At 38.9% G+C, this 18,356-nt stretch overlaps 2 protein-coding genes across 2 annotated transcripts; one reads left to right on the top strand and one right to left on the bottom strand.

Annotated features, from left to right (window-relative positions):
* Positions 1 to 484: 484 nt before the first annotated feature.
* Positions 485 to 6,855, bottom strand: LOC119771498 (transport and Golgi organization protein 6 homolog). The gene is made up of 3 exons (XM_038267525.1): positions 6,684 to 6,855; positions 6,479 to 6,605; positions 485 to 735 (listed from the first exon to the last, which is right to left on the bottom strand). The coding sequence occupies exons 1-3, from the start codon at positions 6,791 to 6,793 to the stop codon at positions 715 to 717; spliced, it is 258 nt and encodes an 85-aa protein (XP_038123453.1). The 5' UTR covers positions 6,794 to 6,855; the 3' UTR covers positions 485 to 714.
* A 1,164-nt stretch (positions 6,856 to 8,019) lies between these two features.
* Positions 8,020 to 17,752, top strand: LOC119771497 (leukocyte elastase inhibitor-like). Its single transcript, XM_038267524.1, has 9 exons — positions 8,020 to 8,111; positions 9,785 to 9,966; positions 10,097 to 10,237; positions 11,205 to 11,322; positions 11,480 to 11,622; positions 15,280 to 15,357; positions 15,802 to 15,891; positions 15,966 to 16,146; positions 16,395 to 17,752. The coding sequence occupies exons 2-9, from the start codon at positions 9,787 to 9,789 to the stop codon at positions 16,604 to 16,606; spliced, it is 1,143 nt and encodes a 380-aa protein (XP_038123452.1). The 5' UTR covers positions 8,020 to 8,111; positions 9,785 to 9,786; the 3' UTR covers positions 16,607 to 17,752.
* The last annotated feature ends 604 nt before the right edge of the window (positions 17,753 to 18,356 follow it).

The raw sequence follows: 18,356 nt of genomic DNA, 5'->3' as shown, positions 1-18,356 counted from the left end.
TGCATTACACTTTAAGGATTTATTGAAAAAGACGGGAACCTGAATTTCCTAAGAAAAAAGTATAAATCTCTGACCAAGTTAGGGAAGATTTCTGTAACAGTTGTGAAACTAGAGCACCCAAAGGAAAACTGCAACTGAAGTAAGGGATGACTAAGAAATATGGTGGAACCCAATCGCTCAGAGAAAAGCCACTAATCCCAAATTAAGTTACCAAAATTTATAGAATAAGGGGGGGAACAGGACCCTGGAAAAAGTATAAATCACCAATTAAGTTAGGGAAAGTTTCTGGAATATGTGGTATAACCAGAGCGCCCAAAGTAAAGCCACAAATCTGAAATTAAACTAAGAGATTATTCTGGAATATGGAGAAACCTAAGTACTTGGAGGAAAGCCACTAATCTCATATTAAGCTTCCAACATTTATAGAATAATGACTGGGAACCTGAGTAATCTAAAAAAAAAAAAAAAAAGTATGGATCTGCAATCAAGTAAGAGAACATTTCAAATGTGAACCAAAGTAACAAACAATAAATTAAATTAAGGCTCCAGAATTAGAGGGAAATCAGAAAATCTGGGCAAACCCAGCAGCTATTGGTGTGAACTTCCTGGTAATGAACAATAGTAAAAATTGTCTTCTGTCTTATTCTTTTTGACAACACACTGATGGCGCAACAGCTCCTCCAGGTGGGGCTCTTCTCTTCGACTTTGCCAGATTTAGTTAGAAAATTCTGCATCCTGAAAGATTAAAGGGGAAAGAGCAGCAACTGTTAGAGTTCAAGTCAAAAAGAGTAAAAATGAACAGATTTATAAAAGTGCAAATGTTTGTCTCACTCTGGGAGAGCCTTTTGCTGATCTTTAGCTCATTTGACAGGAACCTGTTGGTATGGAATGGCTTTTCATGCAGAATTTTTAAACAGCACCAGTCCCCCCTGCCATACATTTGTGGGTCCCTTGTCTGTCAAAAGCTGGTGGAACACGTTCAAAAGTGCCTAAAAGATGTGTAAGAATGAGCCAGTCAGGAAGAGGAAGGCTGGGAAAAGATGCTGAGTTTTGACAGGGTTGATAAACGAGAAAAGAGCAGGAACTGAGGCTAAATCTTACCACAGAATATTTCATGTTCTCTTCTCTCGTTTCCTAGGCCTTCAGTGGGAACCCCTAAACTTAATCTACTTCTTATGTCCATATACACTCACCGGCCACTTTATTAGGTACCCCATGCTAGTAACGGGTTGGACCCCCTTTTGCCTTCAGAACTGCCTCAATTCTTTGTGGCATAGATTCAACAAGGTGCTGGAAGCATTCCTCAGGGAGTTTGGTCCATAATGACATGATGGCATCACACAGTTGCCGCAGATTTGTCGGCTGCACATCCATGACGCGAATCTCCCGTTCCACCACATCCCAAAGATGCTCTATTGGATTGAGATCTGGTGACTGTGGAGGCCATTTGAGTACAGTGAACTCATTGTCATGTTCAAGAAACCAGTCTGAGATGATTCCAGCTTTATGACATGGCGCATTATCCTGCTGAAAGTAGCCATCAGAAGTTGGGTACATTGTGGTCATAAAGGGATGGACATGGTCAGCAACAATACTCAGGTAGGCTGTGGCGTTGCAACGATGCTCAATTGGTACCAAGGGGCCCAAAGAGTGGCAAGAAAATATTCCCCTCACCATGACACCACCAGCCTGAACTGTTGATACAAGGCAGGATGGATCCATGCTTTCATGTTGTAGACGCCAAATTCTGACCCTACCATCCGAATGTCGCGGCAGCAGAAATCGAGACTCATCAGACCAGGCAACGTTTTTCCAATCTTCTATTGTCCAATTTCGATGAGCTTGTGCAAATTGTAGCCTCAGTTTCCTGTTCTTAGCTGAAAGGAGTGGCACCCTGTGTGGTCTTCTGCTGCTGTAGCCCATCTGCCTCAAAGTTCGACGTACTGTGCGTTCAGAGATGCTCTTCTGCCCACCTTGGTTGTAACGGGTGGTTATTTGAGTCACTGTTGCCCTTCTATCAGCTCGAACCAGTCTGGCCATTCTCCTCTGACCTCTTGCATCAACAAGGCATTTCCGCCCACAGAACTGCCGCTCACTGGATGTTTTTTCTTTTTTGGACCATTCTCTGTAAACCCTAGAGATGGTTGTGCGTGAAAATCCCAGTAGATCAGCAGTTTCTGAAATACTCAGACCAGCCCTTATGGCACCAACAATCATGCCACGTTCAAAGTCACTCAAATCACCTTTCTTCCCCATACTGATGCTCGGTTTGAACTGCAGGAGATTGTCTTGACCATGTCTACACTACAGGCCTAAATGCACTGAGTTGCCGCCATGTGATTGGCTGCTTAGAAATTAAGTGTTAACGAGCAGTTGGACAGGTGTACCTAATAAAGTGGCCGGTGAGTGTATATATACACTACTCAAAAAAAATAAAGTAACACTGTGTAATCAGACTATAGCATCAAATTAATTAAACTTCCGGGATATTGATTTGGTCTGGTAAGTAGCAGAGGGGGTTGTTAATCAGTTTCAGCTGCTTTGGTGTTAATTAAAATAACAACAGGTGCACTAGAGGGGCAACAACGAGACGACCATCAAAACAGGAATGGTTTTAAAGGTGGAGGCCACGGGTGCATGGTACGTGTTTCGAAGCCGCTTGTGGAGAAATGGCCTGGGCTGTAAGTAGTGAGGAAACAGGAAGCCATTCTTGTGGGATGGAAGAGGGAAATAGTGACAATGAAGAAGGTTGGAAGATAGCAACATCAAAAAATGAGAAAAAGCGGAAAAAGCAGAGATCAGTTAAAGGGGAGTCCAGTTCAGAACAATCAAGTAATGATCAATCCACACATTCCACAGCAAAACAAAATGAGTACAAAGTCATATTCAAAGTCGTTAATCAGGCAGACTCTTTTGCAAATTGGAATCCGGTTCACTTAACAAAAACCATAAATAAACTAGTAGGAGAAGTGAGAGGTGCCAGAATCCTGTACAGTGGAAACCTGTTAATCAACGGCAGAGACAGCGCCCAGCAAGGCAAAGCCATTCGGATTAACATAATTGACGGGATAAGAGTTCATTGCAGCTTAGTGGAGAACAAAAAGATCAGCAGGGGAGTCATTGGAGGAGTTCCTCTAAGAGTGTCTGAAAAGGAAATTCTAGAAAACATAAGTGGTGCAAAAGTAAAAGAAGTAAAACAGTTAAAAACAACAAAAAACGGAGAAAGATCTGACGGTTTATCTGTGTTCATTAAATTCGAGGAAGAGCAATTACCCAGTAAAGTATTCATTGGTTACATCAGCTATAATGTCAAAATCTACAATCCTCTACCTTTGAGATTTTTCAAATGCCAAAAATTCGGACACATAGCAGCAGTTTGTAAAGGAAAACAGAGATGTGGAAGGTGTGCAGGAGAACACGAATATGGAAAATGTGGAAAAGAAGCTCAAATCAAATGCTGTAACTGTGGTTGAGAACATACTGCTGCATATTGTGGCTGTGAAGCAAGCAAAAGGTCTGAGGAAATAAAGAAATAACTTAAGCTGAAGCTGCAAAAAGGATTCCATCTCAGTTAGAATAAACCAAACCAACAGTTAAACACATGGCAAATTCAAGACCTCTGGAGAAATGTCCCAAAATTAAAGAAGATTCACTAATTGTTAAAAAGAGAGATTTTTTTCTATTCATGGTGGAAGTGATTAATTGTACTGCACAGACGACAAAACCCCCCCGAAAAAATCAAAATAATAGTGAAAGCTGCAGAAAATATCTGGAAGTGAAAGATTTAAACTGGGAAATGGTTGGAAGCATGATGGGAAAACCGATAGGACCAGGGGCGCAACTACATATTTTTGAGGTGGATGTGAAAACACATAATCTGCGCCCTTTCCGAGGCTGTCGTTCTATTGGCTGGAAAGGTTGCTAAGCGACGATCCGATCCAATCCCAGAGAGAGCAAAAAAAATACGCAAGCAGAGCCTACGGGTTTGCGAGCGTAACTGAGACTCGAGAAGAGCGCGGTTTGTGCGCGAAGAGAAGGAGGCAAGCGAGAGGAGAAAATATCTGTGCAAGAAGCATTAAATCTGAGAGAAGAAACAAAGATTTGAGAGAGAAGAGAAAATATTTGAGAGAGAGCGCATGTTTTGAGTGTGAGCATTATAAGTTTTGAGTGCAAGAAAATGAAATTCTTTTCTCAAATTGAAATTATGTGCTCTTGCATTATGGCAGGATAATTCTCCCATACATTTGCACCTTCTTTTGAAACGTGTTAAATATAGAGTCAGATACCGTTAGCAAAATTGCTTTCAGGTTTAATAAATCACTTTGCGAGTGCTAAATTAATATATTTACATGTTCTCCTCCCACAAGACGCACTTTTGCGTGTAAACGCCCCATATTGCATATTCATTGCAGGAAAAGTACTAAATGGATAAGAGGCGCTATTTAGCACGTTTTAAAGACCAAATCCATTTAGCACGCTGTTGATAGATCAGTTTGTACATTTTTTTTAGCGTGCGCGGTGAAATAGCTCACGTTTTTATACACGCAAACCTTTGATAGATCCGGCCCCTTGGTGTGTAATAGCAGAATTTCACCACAAAGTGGCGCCATTCTTTAAAGTTTGACTCTGCTTAAGATTTTTTGGACATTAAAGCTACAGTGTGTAATTTTCAGCGACATCTAGCGGTCAGACTGCAGACTGCAGCAACATGAACGTCTCCCCCCCACCGCTTCTCCCCCCCAACAGTACGGCGAGCGTTACGGGACAAAATGTCTTCCACAACGTCGGAATCACCTACCTTCTCAAGTGATGAGGTTTGTTTACATAGATAATTTTACAGATAGTATTTCATTAGTCTGTGTAGGGTATAGATTTCATGTAGACTTAAGATAATAAATATACCCGTTATTTTTTCTACGTCGTTGTGACGTTTTGGTGAGCTGCTTTGCATGGTGATATAAACAGAGGAAGTAATTGTAGTCATTAGTTTAACAGCGAGATTGTGTTCGCTGGAAGAATATATATTCCCCGTTTACAGAGTCCAAGTCATGTTTGTGGCACGGGGGTTACAAGGCGAGGGAGGGGAGCCAGCGGGGTGAGAGCAGAGGAGGAAAGGCTTGAAGATCTCCAAAGGAGCCGGAGAGAAGTAACCGAGGTATATATCCAGAAAATTATTTTAAAGAAAATTACTGAATCATTACCTGTGAAACGTCAGGGACGTTGCTGAATAAGTATACTGGAGAGTAACAGCATCATCACGCAGCATGGTATTGTTTTAGACAGGTCTGAGCATCCTGTACTCCAAAAACTGCAGATATTAGACAATTGTGTGTGTAGGATTAATTACCTGTCCAAGAGAAAACTGGCAACTTGAGCGTCACTTTGAAAACCTTTTTCCTCCATCAGTGACTTCCATCGTGTAAATGCCGTGCCAATGTTGATCCGTTATTTTTGTCGTTTCTTGTGACGCTTGCGTTTATTCTCGTCGTGTTTCCGCTTCTTAGATGACGGGGGTTTGGTGTCCGCCGCTTTTCGTTGTGATACAGAGTAGGCATGATCCTCCATTCGTCTGATATTTGGCCACACAGTGCCAAACAGTTTGCAAAGTCACTCACGCCTGCCGCCTTGTTCACCTTTCTTGTTACTGAGGCGCAGTATACGTGCTTCTTCTTCTTCTTTGGTTTCAGGCAGACTAAACGCTTCTCAGGCATAATACTGCCATCTACTGTTCAGTACCGTCTCAGTTCATCTCTCTCAACTTGCCGTAGTTATTTTCGAGCGTAATGGGCGATCTCGCAATCGCTAGTTTGTTGCCTCTGCGCTTGCCGTAGCGCAAAGATGTCTTCCTCCATGGCTGCGAGACCCGCTCCTATGTAATTATAAATAACGAATTCTAAGGCAACGCAAATATTATGGTTAAAAGGCTGAGCTCATAGGTGATGATAAATAACATAGTTATGTATAATATATTAAATTTCTGACTTTATATGCCTGTAATTATTACACACTGTAGCTTTAACAAATCCCCACCATAGATAAACTGTAGTTCTCAAAAAAAATCCTGCTGAACTGTGATATCATTGCTTTACTTCCAGTTTTATTCCTTGTTCTTTGTGGTTATATTAGCTTAGTTTAGTTATTTACTAAAATCTGTCGGACTTGGAGCTAAATGATTTTTGTAAATAAACCCTTATATTGTAATGGAAGTTGTGGTGAATTTATTCCATGTATGTGCAGAATTATCTGTTTGACCATCATTTGAGCTCGATTCACACTTATATGTTGTTCTGACACACAGCCAGAGGAACTTTTGTTCACAGAGCAATATATGACAGTCTGAATATTATCTAATTGCATAATATTTGCCCACCGTGGGCATGGAAGGTGCAATACTGCAGAACATTCTGCATATTTTCTTTATAAGTGCAATTTTTTTTAGTGTACAAGGTTGGACTGACTCTAGTGGGAGCTTCTCTACCTGCAGCAGTTCCAGGAAGAAATCCCCAGGCAGGTCTGAGTCCTTGAGCTGAGCCATCAGGTGCATCAGACACTCCAGCCTCCACTGCTCACTGGACAGCTTCTCGTACAGCTCCTCATCCTCATCACTAGGATTACAGAAGAAACTCTGTTACGTTGACATTTAAAGGCTGCTTAGAGGACCGTAAGTCTGCTGTGGTCTCCACCTGCAGGTCTGTTTGCAGTTGAGCCTTACGCCTCCATCAGCGCCCGCCCTGAACTGGTACCCCACCGCCACATCATTCTTACACTCTCGGAGGCCGGAAAGCTGCCTCATAGATGACAGAGCAGCAGATTTCTCCGATTGGTTCAGGAACCAAAGCAAAATGTCCTGGCAGGTGGTGCTGGGGTGCAATGAGAAGACGCAGCCATGCAAAATAATTATTTCATTACTCAGCCTTCTGTCTGCAGAACCATGAAATCTTGGTCTAAACCAGGGGTCTCTAACTGGTTCCAGAAAGGGCCGTGTGGCTGCAGGTTTTCTTTCCAACCAAGCAATAGCTCACCAGACTCCATTCATCTCATCAAGTCATCATGTTAAGCCTGGACTCACTTGATGAGATGACTGGAGTACTACAGTTAGTCATAAAATTTGTGATTTTTTTGCAAATGTTTTTCTTTTTTTTCCCCTTTTAAGTTCCTTTGAAATTGTTAATTGATAGTATTTTGCAAAATAAGTACATTTAGTCTTGAATTGAGGAGGCAAGTGATACACTTTGCCAATGGAACAAAACAATTAAATTTTAAAATAAGAAAAAACTATTACATTGTCTTATTTCAAGTGCATATTATCTAATTATCTTATTTATGGGTAAAAATACTATTTCCATTTGCAAATCCTCTTATTTGATTACTCAAATTAAGGGTAAATAATTATTACTTACGTTAATTAATTAAGTATTTCCAGATAGTTTTAGCAGTGTGTGGTTGGACTTTTTCCCAGAAGGTTCGATGGGTTTCTTTGATGACATTTTACAAGTTACAGGAACTGTTGGTGTCATGAAATGAATCTGCCAGCTGGTATTTCAGCATTATAGAGCTGCTTTCACATTCACTTAACCACAGAAATGTTAGGAATGATAAATAGCTGTTCATGGGAAGCTCTATTAAAACTAACAGGACAAGACCTCTCTATGAGTTGTTATTGTTTTTATCTACATAATTTTTTTTTAAAAATAATTATAATAAATTGGGCTCGAGTAACTCATCTTATTACCTGGACAGACCCGATAATCCTTGAAGCAGGGAATGAATTAGAACCATGGCTGGCAGTCCACAATCCACAGCTGCTCACAAACCTCTCTGCTTTTAGATGCCAAAATATAAAAAACAAAACAAAAAACATTCTAATAATAGAAACATAAAGAAGTTTTGACTTGCATTTCCAATGAAAACAAATTGCTGGCCTAGATCCTGTTTCATCTACCAACCTCTCCTAAGAGGACCAATCACAAAGGAGCTTTTACACACGTGGATGAAAATACTTTCCTCTTTGAAGACATGCGTCAACTTGAGCTTGCGTCAACTGAATATTATGCTGAAGAGAGGAATCTCTCTGCCATTGAATCAGTCCTGATCAAGACTTGGATCTGACGGTAAGTAAAACCTGTATATTAGTCTCTAAAGGACATTAAAACAGTGATGGTTAACAGCATAATATTTTTTGTTACAGGTAAAGTGTCTTGTTACATGTGTACATAAATAAAGTTAGACTGGCCAATGAGTATGGGAATATGACGCTTTTTGTGAATCGAGCAATCAAAACCAAATGACTTTGATAGCTCTGGAGAAGGACGTTCACCTATAGACTCATTCTCTCTTTCAGTACAGTCTTGAATAACAGTGTCTCTGTGTGTTTGATACATGACAGAAACAAAGACAGAGATATTTTAAATACCTATTGTTTTTTGTCTGAAATGCCTTGCATAAAGGCAAGTTTTCTTTTAAAAATGAATAGTGGAGGATTTTGTGAATTTTTGAGAGGACCTGCTCTTTCCACTTGGAAAAAAAAATGCACATGCACAACCCTGCACCCACTTCCAAGGGTTAATTACCCTGTGCAACAGGATGCACGAGCCAATTTCTCCTTGTGCACGCTCTGTTTAAAAGGTGCTGCTTACATCGCTAATACAAGCAAACTAAGGTGATGAGTCAGAATGGTAAATATATGCAGACAACAACAACCAGTGAGCCCTATTCGGACAAGAGACACCTGTCAATTCCCTAAAGTCAAGCCTTGGGGGTAAAATTGAAACATTCCCTCAGTAGCAGGAAAAGTTATCAAGTTTAACGGGCTGACCTATTTCCAGCTTGGTATAATTAAAGGTATTTGTGGAGGAGTTTTTTAAAAGATCCGCCCTCTCTACTTAAAAAAAAAATATGCACATGCACAACCCTGCACCTGCTACAGAGGAATGCCTAATTAACCTGTGCAAGAGCATGCACGAGCCCATTTCTCCTCGTGCACGCTCTGTTTAAAAGTTGCTGTTTGCATTGCTCATACAAGCTTACTTTTCAAAATAACATCTGCAATTTTTCCACTATGTCAGACTCACCACCAGTAAGTGAAAATGGGGATGACGTAGGACGGCCTATGTAAACATGTCACCAGAATGATTGACAATTAGGAGGACCACTTATTTTGATGATCTACCACTATACTCTTAAGGTACCCCAACCACACACAAATCACACATTGGCCAAGATATCTTCCTTTGCAACTCATCAAGTTGATGTGTAAGCTTGCTTGGCACCAGGGAACTGTTGGATAGCTTTTTGTGACATACGAAGTACAATGTATTGGGTGATGATGTATAGCTTTTTCTGTAATGTTGCGAGATCACTATCTTTACGTTGTTACGTTGTCCAAGACAAAATATTGAGTTTGTAATTTTAATCTTAAAAAGAACCTGAAAACACGTGAAGGTGATCCTTATTAATTTGATTGATCATTTTAAGGATTAGGTTTTAAGGGTATTTAGGTGAATTTGGGTAATTTGACTATACCTGACTGACACCTGACTATATGTATACACAAGTGCATCACGGTTTTGTGAAAAAAATTACAGCCCAAAGGAATACTAAAATAATGTCAGTGACTATTGTAGCAAAGGTTTTTTTTTTCTTACCTCATACACAAACGACTTTTAAAAAAACTGTGGTAAAAGTAGTCAAATTTTTCTTCTTGCATGGGCTCCATATGGTGCTGATTGTTTCTTCTGATGTAATATGGCCTCAAAATGACTACTTTACCTGCTCTTCATAACAGACATGATGCATTCCCCCAGTCATCTATCCAAGGCCAACATCACCTTCGCTCTGGATCTATTCAGAAAGCTGAGTGTGGACGATAATACTTCAAATATCTTCTTCTCTCCGTTCAGCATCTCTGGAGCGCTTGCTATGGTGATGCTGGGAGCCAAAACAAATACAGCCACACAGATGTCAGAGGTAATATCTGGCTTTCTTTATTATCTGGTACATTAACTGGTTATTAGATTATCTACCCAAAGCTTTTACTTAGTTATAATTTTTACCTAAATTGTCTTCATGTATCAGCCCCAATCTTTGCTGTGCACAGTGCTTGAAGACCCAGGATTGTCAGAATGATTTCCATATTCAGTTTGCCAAACTTCTGAATGAGCTCAACCATCCAGACACTCGGTTTCTTCTCAGTGTTGCCAACAGACTGTATGGAGAGCAGTCCTACCATTTTATTCAGGTGATGGAGACAATGTCTTTTTATATAAGCAAATATACACTCATTGTCCACTATATAAGGTAAAAGTGTCCGACTGCTTGCTAAGACAAATTTCTAATCAGCCAAACACATGGCAGAAACTCAATGCAACGTACAGCCACCTTAATCAGAGCAATTATAGAGCTTTTGGATGTCCCTTTGAAACGTCTCTGTATAGTTTTAATTGGAATACCATAGAGCAGCCGCTTTTCTTTGTACGTGTTCATGTATTTTAGGAAGGAACAAAAATACACTCTTTTCTGTGTTTTTTTTTTCTTCTTACAGCTTTTAAATAAAGGTGAAGGGAGTCCTTATTATTTGGTAGCGATGGAGGTCATAGGGCACATTGCTTCCACACCCAGTTCCTGTGCAGATTTTATCATAAAAAACAGTCCCTCTCAAAGTGAGGGCATCTAAACGGACAATTCCAGTCTTAGCCAAAGCCATATCAATGGATTAGTTGCTTCGAATACATTAGTTAGCATCAGTTTCTATCAAGGACAGTTATAATAGTCTCCTTCTAGTGAAAAATTTATGTTTTAAAGTGAAAAATTTGTCAGCTAGCCAGTGACAGGAAATTTTACAGGAAAAAAACTACCAGCTAGTTGTGTCCACATTTCTGTCAACAGAAATGGAAAAAGCATTGATAAGATTCTGTCTATACATTTTAAAAACATATTATTTTGCTCTAGCTTTGCTAAAACCCTCAAACTTTTTTTTTTCTTTTTTTAGAAATGTCTTGTTTATTGTCCCCCCAAAAACAGGAAAGGGAATTTCCAGCCTTGTTAGTATTGTATAAAAATGGAAGTATTGCGCAACTTTAGGAAATAACTGAAACTGTACAAGGCGTATATCATTTTCCCATCATAGAATATCAATAGATAAGGAATTCTGGGTGGTTGTTTTTAATGATGAAGTCAAGAAACTGTTTTTTTCTTTGTTTTCCTAGGAATTCATAACCCAAACCAAAACTCACTTCCACTCAAAGCTAGAGTCTGTGGACTTCAAAACCTGCTGGGATGAGGTCAGGGTCAAGATCAACAGCTGGGTAGAGGAGCAGACACAAGGTGGATCACATGTAAACACACTGTCACTCTGTACATAACCACACACAATGATTCTGAAGATGATGATCTGGTGGGGCAATGTTGCTGTGATGTTAAAAGTTGCATTATCTGCAGTGTTTGGTATCATCTGTTCCTTTTTGTTCAATACTGTTACCAGGTAAAATCAAAGATATTGTGAGTGATGGCATGGTGAACAACAACACCAAGATGGTCTTGGTTAATGCCATCTACTTCAAAGGCAACTGGAATAAAGCTTTCCCAAAATCCAGCACCTGTAAGGCTGAGTTTAAACTCAATAAGGTCAGTCAGATGCTCTTTGACTATTAATTTACTTCAATGAAATATATCTTAATTTAATAGTAATTGGTAAAAGAATTTATTGTATAAATGTTGAGTGATTTTTCCAAAGTGTTTTCAGGCCAATATTAATCTATCCTCACAGTTGGCCTTTGACAACAAAATTACTTTTGCAATAACTCCATTTAGAAATGGACAGCCTCCTCTTCCAGGACCAAGCCTTTTGAGTCTGTTATGTGTCTGTTTTCTGACATATTTTTTTTTTGAGTATTCAGTTTTGCTTTTCTTCTTGTTTCCTAGTTTTTATGGTTTAATTCTTAGTTTATTACTTTCTTTGTTTTTTTTTTTCAGTCACTGTACTAGCCTTGGTTCTGTTATGTTTTCTTTTGAGTGTTTAGTTTTACTTTTCTCCATGTTTTTTAGTCCTAGTGGTTTAATTATTATTTTGTTGTGTTTTGTAGTTATTTCCAGTCTGCCAGGTTTTTCATTTGTTGTCCTCTACTGCCCTCTTGTGTTCTCCTTTCTCCCTAGCTCCTGTTTTGTTTCTGCTCTGTCCTCACCTGTTCCCAATCTTCTCATTAGCCCTCTCTTTTTCTCTGTCTCATTTAAAAGCCCTCTCTCTGCAGTTCCTCTTTGCTGGGTCCTCATCTAACTTCGACTCACATTCTCCAACTTCGTCTCTCTGAGCCTTCCTCCTTGAGTTTTGATTCTCTGACGGCTCCATGGTTTTCTGGTTTGTTTTCTTCTTATTTTTTCATGTTTTGAATTTTGGACTCCTCTTTTCTTGTTTGTTTTTTGGACTTAGTTTTTATTTTGGATTCTTGGTTTCCTGTTTTTTCAGTTACTCTTCATTAAACCAACCATAAATTCACCTCTTCCTCCCTCTGCTTTTGGGTCCTCAACCCACAAACAAATCCTGACAGAGTCATTCTAATGAATATTTTGTCTGTAAAAATAGGCAGCCCCGATTGAGCTGAATATGCCTTAAATCTTACATTCAATACTTATCAGAATCCTCCTTCAAAACGTCTCCAGCTATAGTCCAACCTTGCTTAAAGTATAAGGAGTGTAAACTAAAGAAGCAGAATCTTCTTCTTGACATTACCAATGCATTAGGTCAGTGGTGTATGTGTTACCATATAAACACACAGAACTCCAAAGGTCTGAGGATATGTTAGCAAAATGCTGGAAAAATATAAGCTGACCCCTTACTAACTACACTTATGAACCCCCTTGGTCGTTCAAGTAGATGATGACTGGGATCTGATCCTAAATCCATAGCACCCAACCACTGAGGATCTCAATGCCTTTCTTACTTGGAAACTTTATCATTTGGCCTTCAAAACCCAAGGTGCTTGTGGAGTTAAAGGTATAGAGGATTACCTTTTATTTCAAGGTGGATAATCTAAATAAGTGTTCCTAATTGTCAATCGTTCTGGTGATATGTTTACGTAATGCCGTCCTACGTGCCCATCCCGTTAGCTGTCTTTTTCTGTGCATGCTCACTTTCAGGCATATATCTGTGGTGAGCTGCGGTTTCAGACAGTTATGGAAGCTCACCTTTCTTACCGAGGTTCTTTGAAAATGGCTGAGGGTCATACAGTAAGAGAAAAATTGTCTATGAAGTGTATGACAAGAAAAGAAAGGCCTCAGAAGAGGCAGATATACCCCGGAGTGCTTTGTGCAGGAGGTCTCCTCACAAAGCATTATGGGATTTGATCTCACAGCGGCAAGTCAAAGAGGAGTTATGTGACCAACGGGGAGCAAAAAGCTGTGATCATCTATCCGAACGGTAAGTTAGCCGAGTTTGCTGCAAAGTTCAGCATATCGTCCCCGCTCTATATAGTGATTGAGGGATTTAGGGGTTAGGTCGGACATTTGGGCACAGTAAGCTTGTATTAGCTATGAGAACAGCAACTTTTAAACAGAGCGTGCACGAGGACAAATGGGGTTGTGCACGCTCTGGCACCCGTTTAATAGAGGTTCCCTCTCGGGAGCGGGTACAGGGTTGTGCATGTGCATTTTTTTTTTCAAGTGGAGAGGGCGAGTCTTCTGAAAAACTTGTGAAAATTCTCTACAATACCTTTAATTATACCAAGCTGTAAATAGTTCAGTCTGTTCAACTTGATAACTTTTTCATCGACTGAGGGGATGTTTCATTTCCCAAAAAGAAAATATAGTAAAAAAATATAGTAGTTAGTAGTTTTATTTCCCCTAAAGCCAATGAAACCAGTTTGCAATGGAGACCCTACCATAAGAAGGTATCTTACATTGATGATATTTAAAAGGCTGAGCCAGTTAGCCCACAGGACCAAAAGCTAGACCATTAGGCATTCATCAAGGAGTTTACCTCCAAGGCCTGGCTTTAGGGAATTGATGGGCGTCTCTTGTCCAAATGGGGCAGCTGTGGTCTGCATATTTTTCACTTACCATTGGGACCCATCACCTTAGTTTTCCATGTGGTATGGCATATGGTAAAGTGTCCCATTTTAGCCGCATTCGGCTCTTTAATGCCTCCACTTGAGCCTCCCCTGTGCTTTTTAAAAAAAATGTATGAAAATGGAAAAAGACGTTTTTTTGTTTATTTTTGTATTTCTTTTCATACGATGTGCAAGTCATTAAACAAACATTCATTATCTTTCCAGTGCTGTAAACATTTATATGATAAATAAATTTAAATAATAAATTATAAAATTTCTGTCAACAAAGATTTGCATCATAGCCTGCAACACACGTTTCAGCGCGGCGCAGTGTCAGGCAGGTGACTGTTATTAACAAACTGGCGGGTGTGTCTTGGGGCAAGGATCCCAAAGGGATAAAAGAAGATAGCTGATGAGAACAGATGATTCAAAGAAGAATGGACCGAATCATTTGCTTTCATTACCAATAAGGAAGGATTGCTTGCATGTTTGCTTTGTAACGAGAAGTTGTCAAGCAATAAATAGAGTAATTTGGAGGTGCATTTCCAACCACCAAGTTGTTAGTGAGAGAAAAAGTGCGACTGGAGTGCTTCTGTATAAATCACAGCAGAGCAAATACAGATTCAAGAAGTAGATTTCATCACCAATCTCCACTGCTGCTGCTAGTTTTGTTGCAACATGGAAAATATCAAACAGGTAGTGCTCTTATCCAGGTATGTAGATCTTCTTCCATTTTCCCCCCCAAATCCTCAAAATAAAAATAACACCGGAAATCTTTATTTTGTTTCTATAATTTCATCAATGCAATAAAACATAATACATTAATATTGTAATGGAATTTAAACTTAAAGCACTGAATATCGTACAGCAGAGTGGTAACATGATGAGACATTTGCTTCAGGATAATCATTTAATCATGAATGCTTATTATATATTTAAGCCCATGTAGTCCTCTTTTAAAGTGGGCTAATACTCTTAGAGCTTGTGTTGCCATACATGGCTTATATAAAACTTTTACATTTTTGCAGTTCCAGACAGAATTGTTTTGGTTTTGTTCGTCCAATATGGCTCTTTAAACAGTTTGGGTTGCCGACCCCTGAACTACATGCACAAAATGCTCAATCTCCTCAATCTTGTTTAAGAAAAAACTCTGTTTTTTACTTACTTGTTAAAACTTTAGATATCCTGAAGGAGATGGTACTTTGTTAGGAAACTGGGTCATTATTTTCTTTGTTCACAGAATGAGACAAGATCTGTGCAGATGATGGAACAGAGCAGTAACTTCAACCTTGCCTTCATTCCTGAAGTCAAGTGTCAGGTAATCAAACAAAATGTTTGATTACCAAAATGTTTATATTTTAATCTTTTAATGTTTATATTTTAATCTTTGGTAAATAATGTTTTAGAGTTTGATGCATTGAATCTGATCCCTTTACTCCTTGAATTAGTTTCCCAATATGGAGTATTTTCCTCAGGAGAGCTCAGAGCATTTCTCTGTCCTCTGAACTCACAAATTAATTCTGCTGTGATGTGGAAGTAGAAAATATGTAAGCAGAAACATGTGGTGTGATTATTTGGCCTGTGCAATTGGAAAGTGGGCTTTGAGAGACGTCACATGTAAAGCAACGCTACAACTGAAGTTGACTGCATGATTTAGCTTGATGTCCCTTCATTAAGGATATAGACTTTATTTGGTGACTTACTATGAATCCAGCATATTTAAGAGCTAATATGTTGCACTAATTACCCTTTTATTGGACAGGTGTTGGAGATGCCTTACAAAGGGATGGAAATGAGCATGCTAATCTTTTTACCTGAAGAAATAGAAGATGATACAACAGGTCTAGAAAAGGTAGGACTTCCTCCAGATTTATATTATACAACCCAGGCACAGAAAATTCATTAATTGATATGCAATCTATTCAGCTGGAGAGCCTCCTGACCTATGAGAAATTCCTGGAGTGGACTCAACCAGACGATATGGAAAGCTGTGAGATTGATGTAAGGCTGCCTCAATTCAAGATGGAGGAAACGTATAACCTGAATGAGGTCCTGCGCAGCTTGGGCATGGTTGACGCTTTTGAAGAATCAACATGTGACTTCTCTGGTGAGATAGAGAAGAGTGAGCTATGTTTTTAAGTAGACTATGAGCTTATGAGCAGCTCTGCACTGGAGCTGCAGTTAGCTCTGCATTACTTTTAAAATTTTTAGACAATAAAAGTGCTTTCATGATTAGTGCTCTATATGGGGAAAGTAAGTCTACATGAAAATATTTGATATTTCGTACATAGAAAAAACTGTAGAGTTATGGATTATAATCCTGTAATTTAACTTTTTTTTTTTTATCTATGACAGGAATGTCAAGTAACAAGGGGCTCTTTTTGTCCAAAGTCTGCCACAAGGCTTTTGTAGAGGTGAATGAGGAGGGTACAGAAGCTGCTGCTGCTACTGCTGGCATTATGGCAGATTGTGCTTCCTTCTTCAACGCAGATCACCCCTTCCTCTTCTTCATCCGCCATAACCCCACCATGTGCATTCTCTTCGCTGGACGCTTCTGCTCCCCCTGAGTGAGAACTGTGTCCTTTGAAACTGTGACTCTTAACTGGATGGATGGATGGATGGATGGATGGATGGATGGATGGATGGATGGATGTGCAAATTCAATAGCTAGAGTCCTCTGCACAATGCATAGAAAGCTGATATAAAGCATTAATCTGCAATGCTGCAAATGAACTCTTAATCATTGCGGGGTTCAAATCATGCCTCTCTATCTGGCAGTTAATGAGTTTGGGTCTGGTTCTCGTCAGGAGTAAGAAACCCGTCTTTCTCCTGACGAGTGGAAGGCAATAATTTAAAGATTTGAATAAAGGGAGTTTGATTATTTTCCTGAGACATGAATTATTATTGCTTAGTCATAGCAAGATATCGTGGACAGTTTTATGCTCTTAGCCTTGTTGAATTAAATGTGCAAGGCTCCTTTAGATACCTTGGAGCAGAATGTGATCTTATCTTAAACACCCTAAAAATGATCCCTATAACCTTCCTTTCAGTTGAAACCCTTGAACTGAAGTTGTGAACTAACAAATAAGTGCACTACATGCCTGTTGTCCACACGATTGCACTGTTAATGAGGTAATAATAATGATTTTAAAATTCTTAAAGCACCTTTGTATTTTTCATATGTTACTGTAGCGGAGATGCTTAGATAACCAAGGGGCAGGCTTTCTACAGCAATTGAAAATATGCACTCAACCAGTTTTAATAAATCTTTATAAGTAGGCTGTGAACCTTAAGCTGACAAACGTTATTTTTTTTTCTTTTTATTGACCGTTTGTAAAACAGATTGATAGATGAAGATCAAAGGTGGTATTTCCACTGGTGTAGAGGACGCTGTGAATTAATCTTTATTTTCTCCACAGAGTAATGTGAATTGAATTAGTTGTTTTCCTAATATGTTCCTTTGAAATGCCAAAGCTGGGAGCCTAATTTTTTTTTTATACATTTTGATTCTCCATGGTTCTTAGACATACAGAATCTCATTTAACTTGGATTCCACTGCATATGTAATGAGTTTCTTTATCTGTTCCTTCTTCCATTGCTATGTTTACCTTGTTCTTTTAGTATTTACTAAGAAGTTGATTTGAATGTTAATAGCCCAGCAAAGAGTTAACTGGAATGTTAATATTATGTTAATAAATCTGTATTTGGGAAAAGGTTTTTTGTGTTAATGTGTGTAGGAAGGGAGCAGAGGTGTAGCCAGAAAATCCTAATAGGGGTGTCCAGTCAATAACAAACGAACATTGAGGGGTGGCCGAAAGGCACCAGAACCTCAGGGTCAATCTACACTGTTCCAACAGGAACAAGCACAACATTCATATTTTCTAAATAAAGACAAACTATACTTTCCTGCAGCCTTTGCTACAAATAGATGCATATATTTAAACATCTATGCTGTGTAAATAAAAGGTATAGGTCAAAATTCTTTCAGGTTTGAGTTCAGGGTGAACATATTTCAATTGTCATTACCTACCTTACTTTTATAAACAATCATTCTGCAAAAAAATTATATTTAAATCTACTAATATCCACATTTAATTAATTTTTATGTTATTATTAAAGTATTTATTTATCTATGATTTCACTGAAGACTCCTAGATGACTTGCAGAGGCACATAATTTTATCTTTACCCCAAATAATTCTAAATTTAGTTCTGAAAAGAGCATGAATTCTGTATCTATCACCTTTAATATTTGTATATTGATGTGCACAATTAACCGCAGTGTTTCTGTTGTGAAGTAGTTGTTAATATATGAAAA

Source organism: Cyprinodon tularosa, unplaced genomic scaffold, assembly GCF_016077235.1.
Source record: "Cyprinodon tularosa strain WSP-4 unplaced genomic scaffold, ASM1607723v1 ctg675, whole genome shotgun sequence".
NCBI classification, from domain to species: domain Eukaryota; kingdom Metazoa; phylum Chordata; class Actinopteri; order Cyprinodontiformes; family Cyprinodontidae; genus Cyprinodon; species Cyprinodon tularosa.
The sequence above is the reverse complement of the archived record's forward strand: the minus strand, read 5'-3'. Positions and strand labels throughout refer to the sequence as shown.